Source organism: Diabrotica undecimpunctata, chromosome 9 (assembly GCF_040954645.1).
Source record: "Diabrotica undecimpunctata isolate CICGRU chromosome 9, icDiaUnde3, whole genome shotgun sequence".
Taxonomy (NCBI): domain Eukaryota; kingdom Metazoa; phylum Arthropoda; class Insecta; order Coleoptera; family Chrysomelidae; genus Diabrotica; species Diabrotica undecimpunctata.
Genome location: NC_092811.1, coordinates 77,494,460 through 77,515,746, shown reverse-complemented (window position 1 = coordinate 77,515,746; position 21,287 = coordinate 77,494,460). Strand labels below are relative to the sequence as shown.

General features: G+C 32.5%; 1 protein-coding gene across 1 annotated transcript in view; it reads left to right on the top strand.

The window, feature by feature from the left end:
• The window catches only part of LOC140449703 (proton-coupled amino acid transporter-like protein acs), a 131,814-nt gene that overhangs the window by 3,850 nt on the left and 106,677 nt on the right, over positions 1–21,287 (top strand). Inside the window, exons 2-3 of the mRNA XM_072543002.1 lie at positions 2,050–2,118; positions 16,747–16,897. Of these exons, the coding sequence (XP_072399103.1) occupies positions 2,050–2,118; positions 16,747–16,897 (220 nt within the window). The remainder of the gene's footprint in view (positions 1–2,049; positions 2,119–16,746; positions 16,898–21,287) is intronic.

The following is a 21,287-nucleotide window of genomic DNA, read 5'->3' as shown; positions in this document are numbered from 1 at the left end:
TATAATCGGCATAATCATCTTGCAAGCGTCCATACAATTGCCCGTAATAGTAAGTCGAACTGCAGGCATCAAGCGATTCCCTTTGATGCGTGTCCAAAAAGTCGACAATTCACCGGTTGTAGGCGATCATAGGCAATGATAGGCATATGTAGCCGAGTATACCCTCTACACAGTCGTGCTAGCGCTTGTTTGTCTGTAATCGCCGATTATGAAGAGGGGCCATTATACCCTAGCACAGCGACTGCCTGCACCAATCAACTAAACCAGAGCCAATTGCGGCTGAGATCTCGAAACCCGCTATCAAAGACAGCTAAAATCCTCCAAATAATTTCACAGTCGATAAACATTGGATAGGCGAATGGAACGAAGAAGCTAATCAAATCAGGATAGGTCATCGAGTATGCAATAAATCACAGTCCTCACACACATTACTATGTGACAAATGCAATGCTGCTGAACAAACAGTCCACCACATGAACCCAGAATATCCAGCCACCCGATTCGAAGGTAAATTTAAACGAAACCCACAAACTAACACCTGAGGCAGTGGAATGGCTCGCTATTTTATTATACTGTATTGTATTTTTTTGTAGAATGGTATAGAATGTATAACCTCATTAAGTTTGTAAGTAGTGAATTTTTTAATTAATTATAACAACGCCAACAATTTATTCATCACATTTGTAGCTCCCTGATGAAGGACATAACCAATGTCCGAAAGCTTGGAATAAAAATTTAAAAGAGTACACGTTTCATTTTTTATTGCTGCAAACCCAATATTTAACGTTTACTTCTTTATATATATATATATATATATATATATATATATATATATATATATATATATATTTAAACCTAGAGCTAAGATTAATACCATTATAAAAATTTATATTACAGTAGACTCCCTCTATAACGAGAACTGAAATGGCAGACTAATTACCTCGTTATAAGCGGATCTCGTTATATCCAACAACAATAATATTGTGCATACACATGAATATGTAGTTTTCTAAAACATTAACTTTCTATAGTGAAGCCATTCGGAGCAATATAAGATGCTAATAAATATTGTTTGAATGGCGTTTTTAAAACAAAGTTGTTTACTTTTATTGTCAATGAAATGCATTAAAACAAAAAAGAGTTGTTTACTTTTACTGTTAATGATATATGTTGAAACAAAAAATCTGTATTCTGTAAATATGTATAAAGCGTATAAAGTTATTTTGTCATTTTTGACTGCTTTAAATTGTCCAGTATTCTATCTATCATATTTTATAGAGATGTGAAACAGTTTTATGCTTCTTCATTTGGGTTTTGTCCTTGGATAAAATTTCTGACAACCTTTAAAACACTTTCCACATCTTGTCTATTAGGACCCATATTATTAGGTGTGAATGGTCAACCCAATACAATGACACTTGTGAATCATAAATTTTACATTTCCGACTAAGAATCATAAATTGTAAGAAGTTTATTGCGGGCGGCCCGCAGTTAAAAAGGGTATTTATTTATAGCTACGGCCGGGCCAAAACGTAAAAAACACGTTTTTCAATCTTATTTTCTCTCGTTATAAGCAAATTTACCTCGCTATAAAGGGTTATAGTTTAATAGAAATTTCACGGGACATCTAATGTACCTCGTTATAAGCGAAACCTCGTAATAACCGTGTTCGTTATGAAGGGAGTATACTGTATATTATATTGCTCGGCGCAATAAAAATTAACGCGCTTCAATCTGGAAAACTGGTGAGTTTAATATTAATTTTTTTAATAGACGTCGAGAGTGAAGAGTGAAGGAAGGAAGAGGCTTTGTTTCAATGCATATCTAAACGCGCTGTTGGCAACTTGTGCAATTAAAATATATATTAAAGAAAATTTATTGCTGGGGTTCCTGAAGTACCCCACTTCGACATTCAAGAGGAAGTTTATATATATAGTATATTATTTATATATAGGAAACTATTTCTGTGCAATATTATCGAATCCCTTTTATTATTCATTTCGAGAAGATATGAATAATAAAAGTATTTCATTTATTTTGTTTTTTTAGGAATAAAAGGGATGATATAGAAGAAGATTATGATCCATACTTACATAGGAATCTACCTCATCCTAATAAGTAAGTGCAAAACAAAATCTATTTCTAAGCATTTCTTAATGTATTGCATTATCAAAAATTTATCGTTTGTTGAAAAAACTGATATTTGATACTTCACTACAATGTATATGGAAATAAAATAAAAAATAGAGAGCAGAGTCTAGAGATTATTAAAACTTTTTGGATTCTGCGATAATATTCAAGATTATCAAAAGATCTATGGCAAATGATTTGGCAAAAATAGAGAGAAAAAAATTTACGCTTATTTTTCTCTAATTTGCACTAATATAAAACAATCTCATAAGGAAAACTATAAAAATAATTCTAGGGTAGTTCTTTTCGATAATGAAATTATAATTGGTCAGTTTCTCCATATATAACCGTACCGTGGCTCATGTGCAGTTAAAAATTTCTACTCATTTGTACCTTATAGAGTTTCCCTGGTTGAATTGGATTTAGTTCAATTATCTTTTATTTCTTACCTTGGCTGCAAATTATCAAGTTAAACCTCCCTGTTATAATAGTTTTATTAATATTTCCTACATACAGTAGGTATCTTAAATGTGTACCCGAAGTTTAAAACTATAAGTACATGTTCTATAGATTCGTAGAATGCCGCCGTAATATTCTGTTTATAATAATTTGATTTAGGCTTTCACCTCTTTGTAGTAAGCTATTTCACTCTTAATTATTAAACACAAAAATCTTATTTTAATTTAATGATGGCATTGTGAAAGCACGGTTGTATTATATATATATTATTGTGATATTTAAAGTCTTGGTGCGCCAAGCAATAATTAGCTAATTAATTTTTTTGATTAATTAAAATTATTTAAATGATATGATTATGACTCTATCACAATTTTTAATTCTTTTATCTCAGGGTTAAATTCGTGCTTCAATATCTATGCTATTACATGTGAAAGGTAAGGTCCAGAGAATACCGGAATAATAAAAAACACATATGATCTAACACTATATATTGAAATAAAAATAATGAAATAATTCACACTCAAAAGTTTTCAATAAACAAATCTCATATACGGATTCTCAAAATTTTGTTCTCCGTACGTGAACAATCAAAATTTATGGTACAAACAATATTAATTGAAAACTCAAAATCCCAAACTATTCTAACTCTCCTAATCAAAATATTTATATCCTTTCTAAATTACGTGTAAAAATTGTGTTATCAATAAAAGAAAAAAAACTGCAGAAAACAAAAATATCTCTCTCTGATGATGAGTGGTCCAAATCCTTGTTCCTTGTAGACTGTATTATCTCCTCTCAACCGCTCCCTATGTAATCAGCAATCTTACAACAGATTGTTGCAAGTATATCGTCCTTAATGATCTCCTTCAAAAGCAACAATCATTCAAATTATGATAGCCTTTCTCCTCTCGATAAACTGAATCTCTCGTTGGCCCGAGTGAAAAATGACTCTTGGAATATCTTCTCTTTACGATAAACTGAATCTCTCGTTGGCCTGAACAGTGACTCTTGGAATATAAGTAGGAAAATATGACTTACAATATTTTGCTGCTTCAGCTTCTGTCAGATACACTAACTCCACAAAAACTCACTAACATTCAACACTACTGCTTGCTACTTCTTTGGAACCACCAGAGAACAATCCCTGTTCCTCTTACAGACTTCGAAAATCAACTCCTTATCTTTTCTCTCTCCTCAATCTCGCTAAACTTTTTCCTACATACTTATCCCACCTTTTTCAATCTCCGCCAATCAAAACTCGTCACAATTCCCTCATTTTTTCATTTCGATAACAAACAAATTTTTACCTATAATTATAAAATTTCCTAAAACTTATTTACAAATAATATTTTCTATAATTCTTAAAAACTAACAAAAACCTCTTTCTAAAATCTCTTCTATTTGTCTCTAATCACTGCATTAATGTATTTTGGAAAACCCCGTTCAATTGTCTTTTTGTTTTCACTTAAAATTATGCGGGTCACTCAAGTATAACAAAGAAATAATTTATGCAAAGCTTACATTTTGTTTAGTACAGGTAATTCAAGAAATTAATAACTCTCCTTCTTCGAAATGTTTGTTGGATATTATCCTACTTATCTGAATTATTTTAATGTTATTGAATTTTGAAATATTTTTAAACAAACCAATATTTTTCTCGATTTTACATATCATAACAAATCCCCGCCATTTGATCTGCCGAAAACTCTTTGTTAAATTTTAAAAATGACAAAAGTTTTCTAGGATCAAATTATTTCACTATGTTATTAAAATCTATTCATGATATTGATAGATGTCGTGAATGTTAAAAATACCCCGTATATTTCCTGTCTCTATGTGCGCTAATTCATAACTATTTACCCCATTTTCCGTATTGACCCTATATGGACCTTCAAATATCGGCATCAATTTAGCACAAATACCATTTTGTAAATTCGACACCCTCAGTGCCTTCACTAAGACTTTATCTCCTTTCTGGAATTTGATCGGCCTTCTTCTTCGGGTTCTCTCTTGTCTTTGGAGATATTTCTCTCCACTTCGTCTCAATCTTCTTTGAACCAACTCGATCACTTCTTTGTATTGTCTAGGGGCGGTGTCTTCCCACGGTCTTGTAGGCATTGTTCCTTTCATTATATATAAAGGCGTCTCTTTGGTAACCGTATTTGGAGCACAATTCAAATAGGTCTCGATCTCAAACACTTTTCTGTCCCAATGTCGATGATGTTCTTCCGCGGCAATTCGTAGAAATTTTGTGACTTCTTGTATAAAACGCTCCGATGGGTTGCTCTGTGGATGACGGATGCTTATAAATTTTGTATCGATGCCCCTCTCTCTTAATTCCCTTTTAAAACGTTCGTTCCTAAAATATGTCGCATTGTCCAATAAAATATTGTCTGGTCTTCCCACCGTTTCTATAAAATTGTCTATCTTCCTAAGTATTTCAATTCCTTTTGTGGTTCTGCATGCGTACAATTTAACATATTTTGAGAAAAGATCCACCATAACTAATATGTGTTTATTCCTTTGAGTTGTTGGTATCAAATCGCTCAACATATCAATAGCAACAATATCCAGTTTCTTCCGAGCTACGACGTTTTTTGTGACGTTTTCATTTTTAAAGTTCCTACTTTTACACTTTTGGCATGTCACACAATTTCGAGTCACCTCTTTGGCTATTGTATAGTCCTGTCGACAAATGTAGTTCTCCCTGAACATAAGCCACACCTTTCTACTTCCAATATGTCCGTTGTCACAGTGTAACTTTAAAAAAACTTCTTTTGCCATTTGCTCCGTGATTACATAGAGTTCTTTACCATCGACCCTCTTAAAATATAGGTTATTTTCTTGTTCAGCCCTTTGCTTTTCTCTTTCATTCAATTCTTCCTGATTTTCCCTGATTTTGGCCAACGAAAATAAGCCTGCTTCTTCTCTCATTATGTTCATGCCTACGTGGAGAGTTTTGTGATCCTCTTTGCGGAATTGTTCATCTCTCGTCAACGCATCAGCCAAAATATTGTCCGTTCCTTTGATATATTTAAATTCAAAATCATAGTCTTGGAGTAAAAGAATAAGAGACCTAACCTATTTTTCATTATGTGTATCAACGCTGCGTGGTCCGTTTCAATGGTGAATCTTGCCCCAAGTAGGTAAAAACGTAATTTGTTTACACAAAATAACACACTGGCAAACTCTAATTCAGTAACGCTGTATTTTCTCTCATACGTTTTGGTTACACGGGAAACAAAACATATTGGCACCTCTATATCGTCTTGTATCTGTGATAACACCCCTGCAAATTTTTTTTATGGAAGCATCGGTCCTGAGAATGAAAGGTTGCTCATATCTTGGGTAGTGCACTCTTACAGCTGTGGAAAACGCTCCTTTTAAATTTTTGAAAGCGATTTCTTGTTCCGTTCCCCATTTCCATCTGACATTTTTCTTAAGTAATGCTATTAGCGGTATTTCTTTTGTACTGAGGTCTGGTATCAGCTTTTTGAAATAGTTTACCATTCCTAAAAATCCCCGCAAAGTTTTTAAATTGGTTGGCCTAGGGTAGTTGTTTATGACTTCAATTCTATCTTCTGCAAGACAAATCCCTTTTGTGTCTAATTTGAATCCTAAATACAATACCTCTTTTTGGAAAAACTGACACTTTTGAATATTTAATTTTAATCCGGCTTGATCAAGTTCTTCGAGAACAGTATGAATATGTCGTAGATGGCTTGTTATATCCGGTGAGAAAATTAATAAATCATCTATGTAATGTACAACAAATTCTCCATGCCTATTTAAAATTGTGTGTAATGCGCGAACCAAAGCAGCGCATGCACTTTGTAGTCCAAATGGTACTACCCTAAATCGGTACACCACTCCGTCGATAGAAAAAGCGGTATAATTTCGACACTTTTCTGCCAAAGGTATTAACCAAAAACTGTGTTTCAAATCGATTTTGGAGAAAATGTGTGATCCTGTGATTCGTCCAAAAATGGCTTCTATGTTCAAAGGCGCTTCGTATTGCGCGATTGTGTGCGAATTAATGTTTCTTGCATCTAAACATAATCGCAAATCACCATTTGATTTTTTTACGCATACTATCGGGTTGATATATGGAGAGTCACATCTTTCGATCACCTTGTCTTTGATCATATTTTCAATTTCCTGTCCGACTCTTTGCCTGTATTTATACGGGATTGGATATGTTTTCGATTTAAAATTTTCTAAGTTTTTAACTTTAAAAGAATGTTCATAATTTTTAGCCACTCGGCTTTCTTCATTAATGAGATCTCCATAATTTTCTAAAATCTTCTCTATTTCCTTCTCCATGTTTTCTCCACATATTATTTTTCTTTCATCCTCAGTTTGTTCACATGTGTTCACTGTCCGTATTACTTCTTCACAAAATTCTGGATTCTCGTCCATAATTGCCATTTCTTCTCTGTCCTCTTCCGTTATTTCTTCTTCTATTTTTTCTTTATCTTTAATTTCTATCTGGTATTCCGAGCACCATGTTTCGGCTCCTTCCATTTTTCTGCTTATAATTTCCTTTTTTTCCTGCTTTCTTTTCGAACTCTTCTTCTTTTTTTTATTTTTTTTTCCTCTTCGGATTGATTTTTTTCTTGAGCTTTCGATTTATCCTCTACCGTCATATTGATTTCTTTATGTTTTTCTTGTCCATTTATCCTTTCAGAAAATTTTCTCCTATCTGTTTCCTTTTCTTCTTCTATGTTGTCTGGTTCTGCTCTGATTTCCAGTTGATTTTCCGAAAAATTGATGGTGATATGTTTTTCACTCAATTCATCAATTCCCGCTATCATATCATGATTTAGATCTTCGATCACCACACATTGCATAATATAGAATTGGTCTCCCACTCTGATCCGTACTCCTAAACCTTCGTTTACTGTCGTCAATTTTTTATTATTTGCACCCACTAAAGCAACCCTCGGAATCTTATACACAAATCTGTCCATATTTAATTCTTTTACTAGTTTTTTATTGATTAACGAAATTTCCGATCCAGAATCAATCAGAATTTTAATCGCTTTATGTTTTATAAATGCATCTAAAAAAATTAGACTGGAATTAGAATTTTGTTTTTCGTTTCCCGCCAACTGTATAAACTTTCTCGGGTGACAAAATATACCGGAGAGTTTTTTACTTTTGTTTAGTGGATGCCTTATTGAAAATCCTGTCTGGATTCATTGAATACTTCTTCTTCCTCCTTTTCTATTGCCACATGATTCATCTCTCTTCTGTTTTGTCGTTGGAATCTCTGATTATTTCTATCGTCCCTTTGTTCGTTCGTATTCCTGTTCGGAGGATTTTGTGCATCTCTATTCCTGTTGTGATTTTCATTTGTTCTATTTTGTGTATCATTCCGGTTATCGTAATTTTGTTGTCTATTGTAATTATTGTAATTTCTCGGCCTATATTCGTTTGTTGATCTGGGATGTCGGTTTCTCTGGTCATAATTTGATGAATACCTTCTTTCCGGTCCATTATATTGGTCATGTTGTCTTCTATTTCTCATTTCTTTTCTTTTCGCTTCTTTTAATTGAAGGAATTGGCACAAACTATCAATATCTTGATAGTTTCTCAAAATCACGTGATCTTCCAACGTTTCCTCAAAATGTCTGCTGATCATTTCTACCAGCTGTTCGGTAGAATATTTGTATTTTAGATATTTTGAATTGTTATATATCTGCAAAGCATATCTTTCTTCAGATATTCCCATTTTTTCGTGATATTTTCCATTCTGTAGCTCTTGGTTGATTTCTCTCTGTTTATTTTTCCCCCAGAAATAGTTGAGAAATTTATTTTCAAAATCTGTCCAATTTTCAAACTCATCTTCCTTGCTTTCATACCATAACGCTGCTCCTTCTTTCAAATGGTTTCTAATTGTTTCTTTGCAATCGTCAAAATATCTAATATGTTGTAATTTGGTTTTCAAATTTTTGACAAACGGTACTGGGTGTGTTTTCCGAATATCCCCGCCAAATTGTATTTTCGCCTCGCTTGTTCCATGGATGATAACTTCTTTCCTGTCTCCCGTCTCTCGTTGTTTTCTGATATCCTCAATTTGTTTTTCTATTTCTTTCTTGTCTTCTTTCATTACATTTTCAAGTTTGCTTTCTAATTCCTCCAAATTATCTTTAATTCTCATTTCTTGTTCTTTCATATCATTTTTAATTTCATTAATCTCTTCTATTTGTTGTATCAGTTCTTTCTTTATCCCCTCAACACATCCTCTAATTTCCTGTTCATAGTTTTCCAGACGCTGCTCTATATTGCTCATTGTTTGTTTTGTTTCAATTTGGTTTTTTTCCATTTTTAGTGATGTTTCTTGTTGATTTCTATCCATTTTATCCATTTTCTTTGATGTTTCATTTTGGTTTTTCTCTATTGTTTGTGTCTGTATTTGCATTAGTTGTAATATTTTCTCTATTCCTGATAATTCTTTTTTCTCCTCAACTATTGTAACATTTCCTTCATTATCCGATCCTTCTTCAACAATTGTTTCCTCTTCTCTGTTATCCTCCTTCCTTTCTTGCATTTTGCTTTGACTCCTTGTGGTCGACATGTTGTTTCTTTTCGTTAATGTTTTTGTCCCCGCCAAATGTGAAATTTTACAACACTCTATATGTTTCAGAACACGACAATATTTCTCCCCAAATGTATTAAATTTTCACGACAAATATCAAATATGCAATCAGTTAAATTCAAATAATTCAAAATAAATATCAAATGTACGATTGGTAAAGAAAATAAAATCAAATAATTCAATAGCAGTAAATATCCACTAACTACGATCAATCAATAAATCAAATTTATATTCCCTGGAAAAATTGTCAAAATACTTTCAAATTCAAATTCCCTTAATGTTATATGTTTTTATCTCTGGATCACCTGTACTTATTCCAGATCTCTTTCCCTTCCTTCAAATGTAAAGCTGCGATATTTTCAAGCCCCACGTTTTGGAAGCCAGTTATTGTGATATTTAAAGTCTTGGTGCGCCAAGCAATAATTAGCTAATTAATTTTTTTGATTAATTAAAATTATTTAAATGATATGATTATGACTCTATCACAATTTTTAATTCTTTTATCTCAGGGTTAAATTCGTGCTTCAATATCTATGCTATTACATGTGAAAGGTAAGGTCCAGAGAATACCGGAATAATAAAAAACACATATGATCTAACACTATATATTGAAATAAAAATAATGAAATAATTCACACTCAAAAGTTTTCAATAAACAAATCTCATATACGGATTCTCAAAATTTTGTTCTCCGTACGTGAACAATCAAAATTTATGGTACAAACAATATTAATTGAAAACTCAAAATCCCAAACTATTCTAACTCTCCTAATCAAAATATTTATATCCTTTCTAAATTACGTGTAAAAATTGTGTTATCAATAAAAGAAAAAAAACTGCAGAAAACAAAAATATCTCTCTCTGATGATGAGTGGTCCAAATCCTTGTTCCTTGTAGACTGTATTATCTCCTCTCAACCGCTCCCTATGTAATCAGCAATCTTACAACAGATTGTTGCAAGTATATCGTCCTTAATGATCTCCTTCAAAAGCAACAATCATTCAAATTATGATAGCCTTTCTCCTCTCGATAAACTGAATCTCTCGTTGGCCCGAGTGAAAAATGACTCTTGGAATATCTTCTCTTTACGATAAACTGAATCTCTCGTTGGCCTGAACAGTGACTCTTGGAATATAAGTAGGAAAATATGACTTACAATATTTTGCTGCTTCAGCTTCTGTCAGATACACTAACTCCACAAAAACTCACTAACATTCAACACTACTGCTTGCTACTTCTTTGGAACCACCAGAGAACAATCCCTGTTCCTCTTACAGACTTCGAAAATCAACTCCTTATCTTTTCTCTCTCCTCAATCTCGCTAAACTTTTTCCTACATACTTATCCCACCTTTTTCAATCTCCGCCAATCAAAACTCGTCACAATTCCCCCATTTTTTCATTTCGATAACAAACAAATTTTTACCTATAATTATAAAATTTCCTAAAACTTATTTACAAATAATATTTTCTATAATTCTTAAAAACTAACAAAAACCTCTTTCTAAAATCTCTTCTATTTGTCTCTAATCACTGCATTAATGTATTTTGGAAAACCCCGTTCAATTGTCTTTTTGTTTTCACTTAAAATTATGCGGGTCACTCAAGTATAACAAAGAAATAATTTATGCAAAGCTTACATTTTGTTTAGTACAGGTAATTCAAGAAATTAATAACTCTCCTTCTTCGAAATGTTTGTTGGATATTATCCTACTTATCTGAATTATTTTAATGTTATTGAATTTTGAAATATTTTTAAACAAACCAATATTTTTCTCGATTTTACATATCATAACAATATATATATATATATATATATATATATATATATATATATATATACATATATATATATATATACATATATATATATATATATATATATATATATATATATATATATATATATATATATATATATATATATATATATATATATATATATATATATAGAGGGGAAAGGGGGGGAATAGTGGTCGCCTAACCATTTTGGTTTATTTATACTGCTACATAGCTTTAAAAATTATACTGTTAACGTAAATAAAACTTCAAATCTTAGTACTTCAAACTCTATTTACGAAAAATTTTTAAACAGAACAAAAAAAAATTAAAACGGTTTTTCAGACTTCTGCCGGTGGCCATATTTACCCGCTGCCGAGGGGTAAAAGTGACCACTGCCACTATTACTCTCATTTAAAAAATAATTAAATGCAGAAATCTCAAATGTAAATTTTGCCTTCGAAACTGGTACAGTCTTTGTGTGCCCATTGGCCGCAAATGCTGCATTGGATCCAGAGTTCTCTGTTTTTACCGAATTCACCACAAATTGTGCAAATATCTTCGTTAACGTCCCTATCGCGGTGATCGTTATCATCCTCATCTTCGGATGATATATTTTCTGTAATCTTCTGTGTTCTTATACAATTTCTTTTTGGAACTATTTGCGGAGGACTGGACTCTTCGATGCCTATTTTTCATTTGGTTCCTTTGATGGCTTTATTTCTCATTTGCTCTTCATTCTTCCGCTGTTTTTCTTCCTTATTATTCTTATCTTTATCTAATCCACTTTTTTTCTCTTGTTCTAGTATTTTTTTATCTTTTTCTTGTATGAATGATCCACCTGTAGCAAAGTATTCATCGGTAAAATTTTCAGGATTATATGGAAATATTCCTGTATTCTCAAAACCTTTATTGGCTTTGACTGGTGTGGTTACGCGAGCGTATAAATTTTTAAATATTTCAGCTATTTCAAATTTCGTGATACGCTCACGAGGATGACTTCTAATTGCACATTCAATGTTATACGCTGATTTTAACGATGAGTAAAAAGTTACATCCAGCGGTTGGAGTCGATGCGATACGTGCGGCAGTATAGTTAACATAATAATTCCTCGTTCTTTACAGAAATTATATGTCTCTAATGAACAGTGGCTACTGTGATTGTCGACGATTAACAAAACTGGATCCTCATTTGAAGGTTTTATAACACTGTAAAAATGCTGGAGCCATTCGAGAAATATTTCCTCATTTACCCATCCATTATCCAAGCAGCAGTAAACTGCACCAGGTGGCTCATTTGTTTTAATTCTGGTTTCATCCTTTTGCGGGTACATATAAACAAAGGTGGAATATATGTTCCTGAGGCACTTAATGGTTGTTGTTGCTGCGCTTGTAATATAGCTGACTCCCTTTTGTCCCTTTTCAGCAAGTATTTTTCCGAAGTTTTGATGTCTGTCTCGTCTGTATTATATATTTTGGATGCCGAAAATTTATATTTATCCAATATGGATTTGAAATTAGAGAAAAAAGGTTTACTTCAGGTTTGTTAAAAGCAGATATGCGGTTAATACTTGTCGCCTCCGGTTTTCTTAATCGAATAGTTGGATTTCTTTAAGGAAGCCGTCAAGCCAGTCTCTTCCAGCAATTTTCTTTTTCTTTAGAAAATGGATGATCTAAATTTTTTTCTTCGGCGTATTTATAGGCACATTTTTTTTTATTTCTGTGGGAGTTATCCCATAAAAATGTTTTAATAACTTTATGACCTGCTTTGTCAAAACTTCTTCTTCTTTGGTAAATACAGAATTAAGACCTAAAGAAGCAGCTTTTGTATCATTTCGCTTAAGTCATAGTTGAATTGTAGATCTAGGAATTGTAAAACTTCTTGCAACTTTATGGACGCTTCTGCCATTATTTACCGCATTTATTGCTTCACTAAGTTGCTCAGCATTCCATAGTGTTTTGTCATTTTTTCTCTTATAAACTTGAGGCATCTGAAATATAAGAATTTATAAAGAAATACTCTGTATTATATAAATACAATTTGGGGGTAATAGTGGCCGGCCAGCATTACCTCCAGGCGCGTGGCTATTATAACCCCAAAATACATATTTATACTGATCGACTCATAATCATTAATCACTTAAATTAGAGCAAGAACTTTTTATATATGTAGTCTTAAACTACGTTAAAATTTAACAAATGGGTGCACACACAATGGGTATGCAGCTAAATAAACTTAATTACATACTTCTACATATTTTTAAAAATCTTGCACTAATACATCAACTCCAACAAAATATTACATTTTCAAAAATTCCTTCTTTGCTGGCAAAACATCGTCATTGTTTTAGGTACAGTTCAATACAGTTTGAACGAAACACTGTTAGATGGCGCAACAGGTATTAAACGCGAAATAATATTAGACCGTAAATGAAAATATTTCATGGCTACCACTACCCCAGCGGCCACCATTCTCCCCTTTCCCCTATATATATATAATATATATATATATATATATATATATATATATATATATATATATATATATATATATATATATATATATATATATATATATATATATATATATAGTTTAAATTTAGTTCTTGAACCTTAATTTATATTTTTTAGTAGATTTTCTTTATAAAAAAGACTGTCATGATTGTAAGACATTTTTATTTGCTTTTTTTTAGCAGTTTTCGTATGCAGTTTTTGTGTTTTGAAGAGAATAAACTCAGTTTGTATAAAGGTGTTAAATAAATTAACGATTTTTGCCATTTTTTGATTACTTTCATTGACCAGTTGCAGTAAAATTTCCATCTTTAGAGATCAATCTTATAAAATGACATAAAATTTTAATCAGGTCACTTGAATCAAAGGATATCCAATTTTTACCGTCAAGCTGATACAAATTTGATTGAACATTGATTTCGCGTGCGTAACTGACATGCAAAATCGACGGTCGCTTCAAACGTTGTTTTTAGGAGAACGGTTCATTCTACACAATAAATGCTTATAAACATTTTTGTTTTAAATTATCTCAGCTATATTTTTTAATTGAAACATTTTTTTCTACGATGTACAGATTCTTGGTAAATCACCAAGTTTGTGTGATTGTTGCAGCATGTATCTTTGGTGATGCCACACAACTAATCTGGACTTACCAAGTTTTCTACCGAGTCTGGTTTTACCAACAAATTTGCTTGTTTATTCCCATACACCCCTTCACGACCCGGCACCCATATTAAAGATAATTTGTTGCCTTTTTGATCTAGTGAGGGGGTTCTTTATGGCCAAAATAGCCGCTAAGCTATCTGTCTAAATGTTTTTTATAACATCCAATGTTTACTGCAATTTGTCTCATTAAAAACAATAAGCATATGTATAATTTATGTACAATAACATAGTGGGAAGCCGCCCAATGGCGAGCATCCAGGTAAGACATTATACTAAATAATATTTTAAATTAAATCTATGATATACAGGGTGTTGTAAACAGGTATGTCATAAATTAAGGAGGAGCACGGAGGAGCATTCATCAGCACGGAGGTTCCCTGTCTCGTTCCAGGTAGCGCGTAGAAGACCCTCATCGCTCCTAGTTCGGCATCATTCCCAGACGGGCATTTCCTCTTTCCCCACAGTCTCACTCACGCCTATCTAACTCATACAGTGTGACCCACTTCTCTAGCTTCAAATTCCAGCATCTTTCACTCTTACCTTTGCCGTTGGTACATCTGTCTTTCTTCCTCTTCCTTTTCTTGATCACTGCACGGATATAGCTGTGTATGTTAGTCCAACTTTGATTTATTTTCAATCAATCTCTCAATCATTTCTCTCACTCTAACAAAATTCACACCTGTCTCTCTCTCCATTCTGTTCCTTTCTACTATCCATCTGCTGCAATCTAACATCGTATGTGTCACAGTGTCCGAGTATCCACAGTATAGGCATTCATCTGTGTAAGCCTTTCCGAACCTAGAGAGGTAGGCACTAAAACACCCGTGTCCTGTGAGCACCTGCATCAGGAAATAATCCAGTCGCCTGTGGCCACCGTCGACCGTATCTCTTATGTTCGGGATCAGCATTTTCGTCCACTGTGCCACATCCTCCGTGTTGTTCCATTCTTCTTGCCATTTTTCAATTGACCTTTCCCTTTCCTGTCTTCTTTCGGCCACAGTAAGGTTTGGGCCTCTTCTCTCATTGAGCTCTTTTCTTTTCACCGCCAAAACATGCAACGAAACACATCCAGTGATGTTTCACAAGGCTGCCGCAGACACAGTCCTGAAGGCGCATGCTATTCGCAACAGACTTGTTCTGTCCACTTGTGTCACCAGCCTCCTGTAGGCCGTTATCTCTACCGCCTTGCTCCAGACTGGTGTCGCGTAGAGGACGATCGAATGTACAACACCGTGGAAGACCCTCCTACTTTCGGATTTGGGTCTTCCAATGTTGGACATCACCCTCCCCAATGAAGCCGCACTATTCGCAGCCTTTCGGACCACCTCCCACACGTGCTCCCCCCATTTTCCATTCTGGTGCTCTTAGATACTTCACTTGTTTCTTGGGTGTTAGACATGCTCCCGCACATTGCAATTCAACACTTTGCCTATTCCTTGTCCCCTTCAGAATGATGGCTTCGGTTTTCTCTGCCGCAAGTTTCAGTCCGTGCTGCGTAATCCATTTCTTTACGACGCGGCCTGCGTTTCGAAGAGGTACGCCAGCGACTGAAACTATGTGTTTGCTCGTGTCTAAAACCGATGGCGCTCTCTATTCACGACAGCGCTGGACTGGCGCAAAAAAGTGTTTACATGATGCCACTACTATGCCAGCGCTGTCGTGTCAGTGCGACTGGCGCCAGTTACTGGATACGTGTAAACCTGCCTTTATGCCTAGACCTTAAGGGCTAAGATTACTGTAACAGTCTAAAGTTAAGCTTTTTTTGCAATTATTTTTAGATAAAAAGATTATTGATACATAATAGTATTCAAGAATAAAACTAGTAACGACTTTGATGTGTTAAAAAATGATATTTAATATTTGTATAAAATAGCCATTTGGCAGTAATTTTTGTGTCATTTTAAATTGGATGCGCTTTGTGGAACAGAGTAAAGCCGATGCAGGTGATGTGAGTGTAGGTGACTTTGAAAATATTAATTTTTATGTGGTTGTAATTTTGGAATTATGTATTTAAAATAAAAAATTCAGGTTTTACAAATAATAAGCAATCATTTCTTAACAAATTATGGTATAACCTGATTTTTTAAAAATATGTGCTATATTAGTGGCAAGTTGTTCACAACTGATACGGATCAAAAATCCGGAACTTTGTTTCGACCCGAGTCTCTAACGACATGGATTTAATTTATTCGTTTTATCCTAAATACCTGTTAGAAATAGTAAGGGTAAGACCATTTTGCAATTTCTCAATATTTATTTGCTTGTTGAGAATAGTCGGTATTTTTAAGACAGTAGTTCTATTAATAATAATTGCGAGCACAAGGAAAAGATTCGCTGACCGCATATGGTACTGGCGCTGCGTGTTTCCGAACGATGCTATAAGGTAATAAATTGGTATATTTAGTAATAAGAAGCTTATCATAAATATTACTTAGTTTCGTAGACATTTATTAGCATGAAACATTGGTTCAATTATCACTCTTTAAAAACCGATTTTTCAACTGGAATAAACAAAGCCAACAATGTTTTGAGCAGTTTTAGCTCTTTTAATAATATCTCTTCCAACATAGAAAACAACTAAATCGTTTTTAACTTTTTCAGGAGTCTAGAAACTCTAGGACATTTAATCAAAGGTATTATTGGCACTGGCATATTAGCATTACCCGAAGGATTTAAATTGGCAGGAATGATAAACGGGATAATTTCAACCATTCTTATAGGTTTTTTGTCCGCATACTGTCTACGAATTTTGGTATGTTACATTAGTGTTATTTATGATCCTGTTTAAATAATTAAATTTTTGTATCTCGAGTTCGGTTTACTCATAAAGTTTTGTAAGGTTTAGATTATAAAGTGAAAGCAGTTCTAGTTTCTTATTAATAAGACTTGTAAGGCAGTTATTGACATAACTTGCGACTCAAGCCAATGATGCCCCTTAATAGCTTGTCTGACTTTTAATCTTTAGGGGCTATTTATTTTGTAAAATATAGCCTGCGGATGACTATTGTAATGTAAACAATATGTCAAACACCCAAACATCACCTGTACCAGCGAAATGCCCACACCCACAACGCTCGTTTAATTCCATCTGACTCCCTGACGATCTAAGCTGGAAAAGTGACTAATGGGAAAAGGACTTCTTAATAGGTATAAATGTAACAAATAGAAATAAGGAAATTATAAAAATGCGTATCTAAATGAAAAAAAAGGCTTAATGCATGAAAGTGACCACTAGAAGAGTCAATGATGGAATCGGATTTAAATCGGACAAAAAATATTAACAATTAAATTTCGGAAACATCATTATGTGCACACAACCATTTACAGTCTAGTTACAATATATCCGATAACAACAGTGCTAATGTGACTAATAAATAAGAGCGCGTTGCTCAAATCATGGAGCTTCATTGAGGGTGGGTAAGGATATAGATGGAAGAAAAGAAGATTAAAGACACATAAGTAAATGATATGTAATAATTAGATAAATAATATAACAGTTTCACAAAGGAAAACAAGAAACACGGAACACAGCTAAACTGCAAAACAAAATGGGCGCCAATGAGTTTTAACCTGAAGCTCATGAAGGAACTCAAGATTAAATAAATTAAACAAACATTTTTCAGATATCAGAAAAACATAGGTCAGAAAGCTTGTTAAAGAATCATCAACAAAAAACTATAAAAATTGACATGTTTACTCATTAGCTATAAAAAAAGGTTACATATTCTATAAAATACTTAAAAAAATTATATCGTCTCTACAAAAATCAAATAATAAATCTTGAAAAACTGTTTATTAATACCCAAAAATAAATTTAGTAACAAATTCATATTAATTAAAAAAAAAAAAACAGATGATGACACATATTTGTCATCAATAATCTTATAATTAAAACAGGTTGAGTTTTTAAATTTTTGAAATAAACTCAATACGCAAATTAAATTAATTAAAACTTTAAATAAACTGAAGATCTAATAAAAAATTTAGTCAACACCAAAATTTTTCCTCCATACAATGTGTGCTATCTGCTATCTCTAAATATAAGAGTTGTAAATGAATGTTTGATGGAATTTATTTGCAAAAGTAAGCTTAATATTTAACTGTAATTAGAATCGTAACCTCTATTTTACCCCATTTGTTATTACCTTTTATCCGTAACCCAATCTAGTTTGTCTTAAAAGCAATGTCTTGATGGGTCCCTAGACGAGAAACGAGTGTCCATGTTTTATCTCTATCCTATCCTTAATAATAATTTTAATGCTTAAAATTTGTAATGCTACTTGCTGTATGGCACTTGCCTATACCATTAAATCAAAAAAAAACTTTAAATATCTGAACATAACAAATTAATAATTAGATGAATATTTTACTACAACATGAAAAATTGGCCATTGTTTTATTTATACTAAAATTAACGTTACAAAATTTCATGTTACATCTATTTAACAAGTAAACAACATTACTTAGTTTTTGCATGATTAAATCATACTACGTAAATACTCAAAAAAACTAAAAATAGTCTCATAAGAACTCTCAATAATGATTTTGAATTTATATTCTTACTAAAAAAATCGTTACTTCTTGATAACTAAACTACCTATATGAGAACAAACTCATAAGATACAATAAATATATGTGTTGGTAATTAGGTGCAAAAAAAACATAAAAAGTCAATTTTTCTTGTTGTTGGCAAAAAATAGTAAAAAGCATAAATCAGCATTGGATGTGCAGGGCGATATTGAAAAAAATTGGTCTGTGAAACCCTATAAAACAGTATTGCCCAAAATAAACAGTACTGAAACTGAAACATAGATAGGTAAAAGAAATAAATTAGACTTACAATCAATTTAATTTTACTACCCAAAAGGACCGGTTTCGCTTTCTAAAATTTTAAAAAGCATCTTTAGGTCAAGCGGTACAAAGTAAATTAAATGCTGAAATTATAAAAAGCATATATATTAGGATGCTGTCTTATAAAGATATAGATAATAAAAGTTATAGCAATTATGCCAATATTACATGTCTGTGTTTATTTAATTATTAATTTATATATAAAATTGATTTAGCAGACAAAGTAACAACCCACAAATTGGTAAGAGATAATCTATTGAATTGTAATAAATTAGAAATAATCAAAGTACTACTTACATGCCGGTACAAGAATTTTTATATAATGATTGGTGATACATAGTTCAAACTATCCCGTATTGATAATAATGGGTTATCTTCGGTCAATGTTGTAACTGTCTGACAAATAACGAGGAAGTTTCTCGAGGGGAGAGATGTTAACAGATGATATAGGAGTAAGGTATATGTTATTGTGTGTTGAATGAAAGATTGATGTTTTATATTATTTAAATTATTAAAGTTATTTATATTTATTAAAGAGATATATTTTTGAAATGTGTGTTAAATTATTGAAATTTTTTACACAAAGAGGACAGTTATATGACAATGAATGAAAGTAGTTGTGCTATTTTGTGGGTGTTCAATTTTTTTTGACTTGTAATTATCAACTTTTGGATAAAAAGCATTTAATTTCTGTTAGGCAAAGAATTGTGATGTCAAATGTTAAAATTATAAAACTAAAACACAATTAAGGACAAACAGAATACAATAAAAAGGACAAAACAGACATAAAACTTTAAAAAAGGGGGCTTATTGGCACTACATTACTTGGTAGGAGAGGAACTGGTAACATTGAGTTTTTTGTTGTCTACTAGTATTTTAAGAGGTAAATTTGACCTCTTAAAATACTAGTAGACAACAAAAACTAGTAGACAACATATCTAATACAAAAAAGAGAAGCCGAAACAGTATCCAAATCATTGGTATAAAATTTCATTTTGGGGTATGGAGTACTCAGAAAGATTGTAACAGACTAAGGCACCGAGTTTATGGCAAGAATATTTAAGGAAACATGCGAATTGCTGCAAATAAAGCATCTAAACTCCACAGCGTAAGACCACGTTACAATTGGAGCTTTAGAAAATATTCATAAGGATTTAAATTTATATCTTATCGTGGATTGTGGATACAAGTCAAAATTTCCGATAAATTGGAGTACCTACGGAGTACTACTGGAGTACAATATTACTGTTGTTTTATATATTTCAATACACTTAAAAATGGTTACACTCCATTCGAATTAGTGTTCGAAAAAATTGTAGACTAGCCACAAATGTACAAAACGAAATGGAACCCCTGTAAAACTTTGACGATTATCCATTGGAACTAAAATGAAGATTACAAGTATCCACTAAAGGGGCTAGAGAAACGCAAATAGAAATAGAAATTATAAACACATAGTCATTCATAAGAAAAATGTTAAACAGTATAGTGATTAAACAATTAGAAATAGGGATATAACTTTGCTGTGACATATAAAAGTGGTTAAGTCCATAAAGAAAATAATAAGCAAACTATTATTTAGTACTATGAATTATGAACTATGAACATAAATTATTCAACAGTTGTAAGTTTTTTCTGACTGTCGAAATATTGGGTAAACATAATTTAAAGATATACACAATGTAAGCAATGTAATATGGTTGTAGGGTGAAAATTAGTAGACGGGTAATGAAAGAAAACGTTAACTGACGGTTTTCTTTATTTTTCCCCGTAGGAGATATGGCATAGGACATAGAGAGATTTGAAGATTCAAGCTAAATTCGATTTTACATGTGTTCGATTTGAATTTAGTTCAATACCGAAATGTCATATTAGGAAAAGATATAATTAAACATAAGAATGAAATTGTTAAAAGGCTGAGGCAAAAAGTATCAATATGGCTGTGTTTTACGGACATTTGCTAGTTTTGGAGGAATTAGAGAGGTTAGATATCCGACGCTCATAACGGAGGATAAGAAGAATGTTACGGGATACTCAAAATTCTTTTTCACTAAGTGATGCTCAATTTAGGCAGCAATTCCGGCTTAATAAACAAGCTGCAAATTATTTAATAAGGGTATTAGAACCATATTTGGAAGAAGGTGTTTATGCCTCTAGGATACCCAAAATGTTTACGGTTAGTATTACTAAGCTGCAGTAAATTTAAAAATATATTAGAATATAACCACTAAGTCAAATCTTAGTCGTTATAACTTAAGGATCTCCCACATCGCCTTTTTTTTTCTTGCCAT